At 38.6% G+C, this 10,714-nt stretch overlaps 1 protein-coding gene across 1 annotated transcript in view; it reads left to right on the top strand.

Moving 5' to 3' along the window:
* MKNK2 (MAPK interacting serine/threonine kinase 2) overlaps window positions 1–10,466 on the top strand; it is a 55,410-nt gene extending 44,944 nt beyond the window's left edge. The window contains exon 14 of the mRNA XM_073686328.1: window positions 41–10,466. Coding sequence (XP_073542429.1) covers window positions 41–317 — 277 coding nt within the window. The 3' untranslated portion in view covers window positions 318–10,466. The remainder of the gene's footprint in view (window positions 1–40) is intronic.
* The last annotated feature ends 248 nt before the right edge of the window (window positions 10,467–10,714 follow it).

Here is a 10,714-nt window from a genome sequence, read left to right on the forward strand (position 1 = left end):
AATGAAATGCTATAATAACATTGTGGTATTGTTGTTTTAGGAACAGTAGTGCCAAAGATCTTACGTCATTTGCTGCTGAAGCTATAGCAATGAACCGCCAGCTGATGGAGCGAGAAGAGGAGGAGCAAGCAGCAGACTCTTCTTCCTCATGCACCATTATGATTAAAGCTACCTCTTGCTCTATGCGACTTTCTCCTCCCTCCGAATCAAAGCTGGCAAAGAGGAGACAGCAGGGGAGTAAAGGGGGCATCTCCCCTCCTAACATAGCATCCATTCTTATTGTGAATGATTGCATGTGTAACAAAGTCTCAGAATAAGCAAACCCACAGAAAATGATTATTGGATTTATTTCTCATTTTTCTTTTCACCTCTCTGCTGTACAGCAATGGGATAAAGATAGGAAAATGGATGTGGTGAACCAATATTCTATGGAAGTCTTCTAGAGTTTCACTCTAAAATACAAGACTTTAAAGGGGTTTTCCACTTTAAGAAAAGTGGTCCTCAACTGCTTTTATAGCTGCAAAATAACAGAGAAGGTCCACAACCTCTGAGATCCAGCGTTGCTGCCCCAATCTCTGTGCTTGCATCACCGCTGGAGCCGATCACTGAGCTCAGCACCTCTACCAGTATAGATGCTGGATCCCAGAGGAGGGTAAGGACCTGCTCTGTTTTGTTCTTTTCCAGCTATATAAAAGCGTAGATTCTCCAGTTAGAAAAGCTAAATGTGGCACTTACTGATCACGCTGATCCTTTTGCTTTATACCCATTGCACTAAAACACAGCGGGGAGGCATTGGATGCACCGCTTATGGGCAATGGCGGTTTTGTGCTTAGCACACGCTTCTTGAGTGATGCGGAGGAAGAATGACCGATATATAAATTGTGTGTTTTAAAAACGCAAAATAATTTATCGTTTAGCCGGCACAATGACAAACTTGGTTTTCATACAGGGCTGCTGTCTGAATTTCTCAGACTGATGAAGTCAATTTTACAAATTATTTTGTAGGATTAGTGATTGAGGACAATGTTTTCAGTCGATGCTAAATGTTGTGTTCAGCGCAGTTTTTGAAACAATTGATGGTTTATTCTGTTTGGCCACTCCTACCTGGCTACAATGTCACAAATGACATTTCAAATGCGTCTGTCTGTCTGTCTGTTGGATTTGTTTTGTACCAGATTTTATTAGGTCTTTTTCGTGTCCCCCTCATTCCAAAGGAATGTCCAACAAATATTACGATTTTTTGCTTCATGATGCAAACTATAACAATTTCAGTTTATAAATGATAGAAAATGCTCCTGTTTCTTTATTGCTGTTAAACTTGTTATGGCGCTCTATGCTGTTCTTCGTGTTCCCTTGGACTGTACACCTGATGTATTAAAAGATTGTGGTCCTATACTCCGCTTAGTTTTACCACCCAAACCCTGTTTTACATGAATGGCGGAGTAATTCCTACTTTTATACCAAGCAGCTAGTAAGAATTGGTTTGCTAGAAGAGGACCAGATAAACACCAGGGTGGTTCCCTAAGGGAGCGTTCACACTATCAGTATTTGGTCAGTATTTTACATTAGTATTTGTATGATAAAACCAGGAGTGGGTGATAAATCCAGAAGTGGTGACGTGTTTCTATTATACTTTTCCTCTGATTGCGCCACTCCTGATACTGAGGTGAAATACTGACCAAATACTGAACGTGTGAAAGTGGCCTTACAGTTATATAACAGCAATATCTAAACAGGTTACTATAGGAAAAAAGTGTTTTGCGTGACCTTACAAAGAAATGTAGTATTTATTCTTGACTGGAGCCATACGTGCATTATGGGAGGACGCTGTGGGCTTAGAAGCAGTGTTTGTCAACCATAGTGTGCAGCTGATGCCCTACTGCAATTGTCAGGAACAGAGTACTCCAATCCTGGCCTTCTAAGCAGTCTGTTGCTTTTGTCTGTGGTATCAAAGTTAGATCGAGGAAGCTCCCTTCGTTGGCCCCCTGTGATGGAATGATTGATGGTGTGCCAATGGGTTGATATGGCATAGTCCCCATGTCTCTACTTTATGCACCTTCTAGTCACTGCCAGTCTGTCATATTTACATTGCTGTGAATAATATGCTGTAATACTGCAATATTGCAAATTATTTCTGAGCACTCGAGATGATTCCCTGGGGAATTAAACTAAAATTAAAAAAAAAAAAAAAGATTAAAACTAAAAAAATATATATTTTTTTTGTTAAAACTTAATAAATTGTGAGTAATTTTGCTTGTAATGACCCCTTCTAAAAAAAAATAATCATCATTTTGAGATTTAAAGGAGTTGTGCACTCATAATATTGTCATATCCTTTGGATAGGCAATCAGTATACGATTAGAGGAGTTCCAGCACTAGGTGTTAACTCCGGCACGGCCAGATGTAAAGGGTGTATGGAGTGGAGCACCACAGTTCCATCATAGTGACTAGTGGCCACTGCAGATCAGCTCCTATTCTCTTGGGATCAGTGGAGGTCACAGATCCCTATCGATCATCACGTTTTCACCTACTGTCAGGCAAGGTGTAGGAAAGACTAAGTGCAACACGAAGGGAAGGGGGCCCAGACTCTAGTGAAAGGGGGTAGTGGAGACCTCCTAGGCTGACCTTGTATCACCCGGTCTTCCCTAACATCCCTATAGTGGTTCTGCACCAATCGCCGCACAGGAACCTCACCCAGTTTTTCCCTGGCATTTGGCCCTTGCTATGGAAGGGAGGGGATGAGCGTCGATCCCCACTGACAACTAAAGACAACCAGGGGGAACAAACAAGGGAAGATAGCTTAGCTTTAGTCGACTTCAAAGAGATGAACACCCGTCCTCTTCTCACCAGAGAGGAAGAAGTACGGCACTAGCTCCAAGCCTTCACAATGGGTCATGTGAGTATCGCCAGCACCTCCCTCCAGCAAACAGCAGGTATTTATACACCCAGGCCAGGGTGTTAATTAGCAAGAGGAATGTAGCCACTGGGTCCTAGAGAGACAGCTTCTAAGAAGGTGTCTGTAATGTCAAACGCTGAGATCTCCTGCAACCAACTGCAGGGCGACTGTCACTTCTGACACACCATGACACCTACCCTATAGATGGGTGATGACTTTTAAAGATGGGAACACTACTTTCCCATTTGCATGTAGGCCATCCTTTCGTATATTGGGAACAAGCAAAGGGCATAACTAAAACAGAGGGATCACATTGGTTATAATGGGGTCTTGTTGTGTTCAGTTTTATACCCATTTTTGCGGTGTAAGAAAGTTCTGCATGATGTGCTTTCTTTTGCTTGAAAAACATAGTGGACCCCATCAAATCGGTGTTTTTTTTTGGCTTCACGTTGCATCAGCTATACAGCACGTTCATTTTAGACATTCGGTTTCTGTTCCTGATAACAGAACACCAAAACACATGTTTTTATGTAGCCCAGCATAAATGATACCACAAAGTGTAAGAACAAATCCAAAAAAAGATGGAATGGCTGTTTTTTTATTTATGCACCTCCAAACATCAGCCCCAATACTTTGTTGAAAAAATGAGTTGTGAAAAATAAAATCTGGTGTTTTGTGAAGACAAAAACTAATTGAGTGGTAATTGTAGTATCACACCATTGAGCTCTTAACGATACATGATATATCTGTCATGAATCGATTCATTTTCCATGACTGGTATATAGCATGGTGATCTTATGGACACAGAATCTGTACTCATGCAATCAGTTGTAGGAGTCTTACTTGGTGCACGGCTGGGCTCCTGCTGTAACTGCTAAGATCGGTTTTCTCACCGATCCCAACAATTTAAAACCCCTATGTGCCTCTGTCAATAGTGACACATGAGGAGTTTGACACCAAGAAGAGAGCACCTCGGTGATCTCGGTGTGCCGATGAGTTATTCCCTTGTCGGCTACATTTTGATGACTGTTAGATCTTGCCTGGGACAGGATCCAATAGGCTTCCTATTATTTTAACACTGGCTGGATGAGATAATGTCATGCACTACATGAGTAGCACAATGTATGATCTACGCCACCCAATGTCCCCTTGGGGAGACTAATAAATATTGAAAAACATTAAAATAAATGTTAGACCTAAAATACCAGTTTTCCCAATAAAAATGTTATATTCTGGAAAAAAAAAAACAATCTCCCTCCCACAAATAACAGTTTGGCTGCATCTGTAACTACCGATACTATAAAACTAGATCACTAATTATCCTGTACAATGCAATTTAAAAAAAAAAAAAATGCAAAAATCATTGTCAGTAATGCTGTTCTTTTTTTCATCCTACTAACCAATATTTTTGTTTAGATCTCAAGTGGTACCAATTAAAAGTCCAGCTGTGAAACAAAAAAACAGGCCCTCCTCACACAGCCTTGTAGGCAGAAAATTGATAACATCTGGGCTCTTAGAATATGACAACCAAAAAGGAAAAAAATCCCCTTAGGGTTGAAATCCCCTTAGGGGACTAGATAAGATTTTCAAAAACATGAAAAAATAAGATATGGGAAAAAATTGTATAAAAATGCATAATCGCCCAAACTAATAAGATAAAACAAAACTTGTTCTAGAATGTGAATACCAAAACGATAAAAAAAAATAATCTCCAGAATCGTCCTTTTTCATTTGCTAAACTCCATCCCCACCCCCCCCCAAAAAAAAAATGTAATCTATGTTGCCAATTGTTTGTCATTTCCATGTTTATCTAGGCGTGTCCCTACATTCAGAGCATCATATGTACCCTAAATTGGAGCTACAGCTTGATGTACTAAAAAGTAGGCCCTCACACATGCTCATCAACAGAAGAAAATAAAAAGGTCCAGATAAAGGTGACACAAACCACATTTTTTTATTATGCAAACTTCTGAATTTTTTTTAACTGCTAAAACATAGAAAAGGTTTAGGCTATGTGCCCACGATGCAGAAATGAAGCAGAAAATTTCTGCAGCATTTCTGCATCTCCCTGGCAGAAAAAAACGCATGCAGATTGTACATGCAGATTGTGCATGCGTTTTTCCTGCAGAATACATGCGGATCCACATGCGGATTCACATGCGTTTCCGCATGCAGATTGACAAGCGCTTTCCAGGCGATAGCATCACTTGGAAAGTGCTTGACAACTAGGTCACACTATATAAATCCATGCAAACAGCATGGATTTATACAGTGTGAACCGTAAAAATAAAATAAAGCTATACTCACCCCCGAGGCCCCGGCGTGGCTGCAGCGCTCGTTCCTGTCTGGTTCCCGGCTGCCGGCATATCGCGAGACAGAGCGGTGAAGGGCCTGCGGTCACATGACTGTGACGTCACCGCAGGTCCTCAAGCGATGCCGGCATTCAGAGAGAAGCCGCCGGACAGGTGAATATAAACTTTGTTATTTTATTCTTTTTTTACAGGTACAATGGTACCCAGGTCTGGATGAGAGTCTCCTCTCCTCCAGAACTGGGTACCATCCGCACATAGAGACGCATAGAAGCCGCTTGTACCAATGTACAGTCGCGGTTTCTATACGTTTCAATGCAAGTCAATGGCGGGAGTTCCGCTGCGCTTCCGCAAAATTAAATGACATGCTGCGGATTTTTGTACGCAGCATAAACGCTGCGGAAAAATCCACAGCATGTGCATAGAACATGCGGAATCCCCTTGGGGACCATGGGGTGCGGATTACCTAGCGATTACGCTGCGGAAATTCCTCAGCATAAACGCTTGAAAAACGCTACGTGGGCACACAGCCTTAAGATTTTTTTTTTTTTATCTATCACCTTAATTTTATTGACTTGAATCATGTTAACAAGTCCGATTTCCCGCACAATGAACGGCATAAAAATAAAACCCAAAAACCAATGGTGGAATTGGTCGTATTGTCGCCATCTAGCACTTGCATATATATATATTTTTTACACATTTTACAATATTTTATACGGTGTCGTGAATGTTGTCATTAAAATCTGCATATTCTCCCCCAAAAAACTGTCCTCATACCATTCAAAAGCTATAAAAATTAATTTTAACAATCTAGTTTTTCTATATTTCGATTTTTATTTTTATACATGTTTAACCTGAGATGAGCAGGAGACTTGGCAACTCATTTTGAGTGACAATATTAAAAGGAGAATTTACATTTGAAGGTATTTTTTTGCATGTCTTGGAAAAAAATTGGAATAATAATAATAATAAAAAAAAAATAAAATTTGTGTCTGCAGATCTGGCAAAAGTGGGCAATGGAAATCTGGCTAGAAAATGTGTTTTATTTACGTCTCCATGTCCCCATCATGATTGGCCACACAGTGTACCTTGTATGTTTATAGTACCAAAAAGTATGTTGTAACATTCCTATAGGTTTCTATGGTTCCTATTGACATATTGGTCCTAGTTAGAATAATCCCCTAGGATATTTGTACATTAAGGCATAAAGTTTGTTTACGACCTTTGCAACTTTTCTTTTTTTTTTTTTCATTGCAAAGTTGCTTTACTTTAATGTATTGGAGCAATAACTTTTCATTAGGAAACCTTCTGTATTGTCTGTCCACAAATTCTATGCAGATCTGTGGCTTTCCATAATTGGAGACTACAAATAAGGGTAAGTTCAGTTCGTCTTTCCAGTAAGAGGACGGTCAGGCTAGGATCACACTAGCGTTTGATCATACACTTTGTATATATAGAAGCGTTGTAACTCTGGGATCAGATCTGACTATGTGAGGGTCGCTTGTTTCTTACCATCAGAGCAAAAAGGTGCTTTAATTGTTGTTTTGGATACATTGAGAATTTGTTGCAAAATCACTCATAATCTTTCTGCTTTAGGGCCCAAGTATGTGAACAGATCCTTAAATGGCATCAGTTGATCAATTTGAGATTTCTGATCTTTGCAGCATATTTTAAGGGAGAAAACAGACATGTTAGGTCCTTTTTTAGCTGGATTTTTTTTCCCCAAGAAATGATGTGCATTTAGTGTGGCTGCTTCACGCTGGAACAATACAGAAGTATAGCTAAGAAACTGGTTTATCATTATTCCGGTGCAACAAGTAGTGTTTAACCGAGGGGACAGTGTAAAATAAAGAGCTTGTATTTGAGAATGCCATGTAATTACCAGATGAAATAGTGCCTTAATACAGTACCAGGCTGGCGCATACTGCGTTCTATAGACTGCTCTATATTTGGCTCATGTACACCTTGTGGATTGGCTTATGGTCAATACCTAAGAAGTTGGTAGTTGCTGGGTTGTAAACTTTCATCATTGCTTTGCTTCTATGATGGTTTTAGGTATTGGAATCGAAGCATTTAATAACAATTTGCTTACGTGGTTACGGCCATAGCCATGTAAGCTTTGCATATGATCTGCTTTACTTATAGATAAATAATACCATTTAGATTTTGTACAACTGGACTAAATCTATGATCCAACAGTCTATTTATATTGGGTTCACATGTTACAGCTTTGCTGCGTTAGGGTGCCAAGACTACATGTGGTTTCCAAATTTCAAGTTTTGCAGCAATGCGCATTACCTTTACTTTACCACAACAATTTGTGGTAAACAGCATGTAGTTTTTCCATTTGTCAAGGCACCACACACTTCCACCCAGCCGCTGGAGCATGTGACTGATACATTTCCAATAACTTTGTCTTATATTAAGATCATTTCAATGCAGGTTTTCTGCAACTGCTTTGTGTATAGAGTAGATGCACTCTGTCGGTGTGATACACGGTACTGTTCAAAAGTTTTAGGCAAGTGTGGAATAATGCTGTCAAGTAATGCTAAATGTAATGATTTCATAAATAAGTGTTACTTCCATTTTTTGTTAATTTATAAAAGTAAATGAACAAATGAGAAACCTAAATGAAATGAATATTTGGTGTGACTGGCCTTTGTCTCAATTCTTTCGAATACACTTGCACACCGTTTTTGATCGGCAAGGAGGTTGTTCCAAACATTTTGGAGAACTATCAACAGAACTTATGTTGTTGTAGGCTTGATCAAATCCTTCTGTCTCTTCATAATATCCCAGATAGAGATGATTGATCTTCCCATCACATCTGGGACTCCTCGTTCCTCTGTAACTGAAGATAGTTCTTAATGATTTTGGCTGTATGTTTTGGGTCATTATCCTGCTGCAGAATAAATTTGGAGCCAATCAGATGTCTCCCTGCATGATGAAGTGTCTGCCTGCATTTCTCTGTATTGAAGACATCATTAATCCTGACCAAATCTCCAACTCCATTTGTTGTAATGCAGCCTCAATCTTGTAGGGATCCTCCACCATGTTTCATTGTTGCCTGCAGACACTCCTTATTGTACTGCTTTCCAGCCCTTCGGAAAACACACTGCCTTTTGTTAGTCAAACATTTCACGTTTGGACTCATCAGTCCAGAGCACCTGCTGTCATTTTTTTTTTTTTTTTTTATTTAATACATCCATGTTCCTATTTTTTGTGCTTGGTTGAAACGCTTGGCCCTATTTCCAAGTCAAAGGTATGGCTTTTTGGGCGCTATTCTTCCACGAAGACCACTTATAGACAGACTTCTTAAACAGTAGATGGTGTAGCTGGGTCCCACAGGTTTCAGCTAGTTCTGAAGGGAAGTAAGCACGATGTCTTTCATCTGCTGCATGAACTTTACTTAGTCAATCACTGCGCATGCTCAATGTTATAAAATTGTTGATGCTTCTTCAAAAGAGCTTGAACAGCACCTCTTGAAATCCCATTCTGCTTTCCAATCTTTGCCTGGGAGAGATCTAGCTGATGCAGTATAAGTACTTTGTTTTGCTGCTTTGCTTAGCCTAGCTATGTTGCATGACCTGTGACATGAAACGGTCTTCCACAACCTCACCTTTTGTAGCAGTTTGGTCGTTCCTCACCCAGTTTTTATACACACCCGTTTGTTTCAATTAATGGTTGTTTCAACATACATATGGAAAAATGATTATCTGTTTGGTATAATTGGTTACCGGACTATAATCTTACAAAATCCATGATTTGTACACTTGTACCTAGAGGAATTTATATGGTTTTGAAAGCAAAAGGTGGTCACATCCAATATTGATTTTGATTAAAATTTCTCTTTTTGTTCATTCTTTTTCCATTTTATTGATAAAAAATAAACTCTTGCCACTTATGTTTTTGAAAGTATTCTTATTTTGCAACATTTTCTTCAAACCTGACAAACTTTTGCAGTAGTGTGAATTTTTTTTATAGAATTTTTTTGTTTGTTTAATCTGTATCTTTAGCTGGACATATAAGCGTAGGTACAAAATTGGATAGCCTTTAGCGCTCATTCAGACGAGTGTATAATCAGTCCATGTGCTCGGTATTCAAAACTAGTAGCATTCGGGCAGCACACTGACCAATGCAAGTCAAAGTGCTCGTGTGTAAAGACGTTCATGTGCACTAACTGATGGTCTGTGTGTAAAAAGGAATAAATTGCAGATGAAGAAAACAGCAATTTTTGCATATGCTCGTCTGAACCCAGCCTTAACCTGAGCAGTACAAGTAAACAATGTAAAATGTATAGTGCTTTTTTTTTTTTTTTTTTTTAAAGTTTGGGGGGGGGATGATGTGGGTTAGAACAAAACTGTAAGGGTTGTGAAATACTGATGATCTCAGCCCTTTAAGTATATTCCTGTAAAAATAAACTATCTTTTATGATGTACTCAGGGTTCAGGAACCAACAAGAAACTGCATCTATGGTGTGAACATTAAATAAAAGCTTCATTATTCAAGTTTGAAAGACATTTATATGTACAGATCAGGATGAATGTACCACAGATGCCAAACGCATGCATCTCCTCCTTTTTATAGATTATTGCACTTCGAAAATTCATAGAGGGTCATTTAAAAAGATGCATAAATATTAATAAAAAATAAATTTTAATAACCTTAAGTCTGATTTTCTCATATGCTTGTTTGAAATTGATTGCACCCAGATGTTATCCATGTTCTAGCAGTTTCAAACACGAACCCCAAGATGTGAATTAGCAGGATTGGTCTGCAAATCCGACCAAACCTGGACTTTTTTCTTTTTTTTAAACAATTATTGTATGTGTCTGGACTATTGGTCTATCTGCAAGGAAACTTGATATTCATAAATGCATGGCATTAATGTGTGAATGGGGTCTCATGCAAAATTAAATTCGCATAACTGAATAAATCTTCTACCCCAAAATGATGATAAAAAATAATAATTTTTAAGTTATATAATGACTTTCAGAAATATATGCACAAACTGTTTAGCTTGTTGGTACAAGTGTGAATGACCAAAACTACATGCAAATTTGCCATAAAGCACTGTGGAAGTCTAAGTAAAGTTATCTCTAAGTCACAAATCTGTGCTGCAAAAAAACTGGAATAAGCACTTTACTGTATTTTAACAAATTTCTGATGCAGCTAAATGGAGGTTTTTGTTATCAAAAAATTTCATCTGAAGTTTTGTATTTCTTTTTTTGTAAGACTGAATAAAAAAATGTACTGTTTGTTTTGTTTTTTTTTGTATTTTGTTAAATTTTCACATTTATCTTTTAAAGTAAAAGTTCACATGTAAGCACAGTTTTGCTTCCTTCACTAAGGCTTTTCCCGGCATACACTCCAAACAGGAGCTTCAAATGTTCATGTGAATGTAGCCAAACACTGACATTCTCTGCCTTCTCAGAGTAGATAATCATCATTTTAGAACAGTCCGTGGAGAAGACCGAACACATTGATAGCATGATAAAACAGGTAG

Source organism: Phyllobates terribilis, unplaced genomic scaffold (assembly GCF_046119375.1).
Source record: "Phyllobates terribilis strain yellow unplaced genomic scaffold, ASM4611937v1 Scaffold_1__5_contigs__length_1240528914, whole genome shotgun sequence".
NCBI classification, from domain to species: Eukaryota; Metazoa; Chordata; class Amphibia; order Anura; family Dendrobatidae; genus Phyllobates; species Phyllobates terribilis.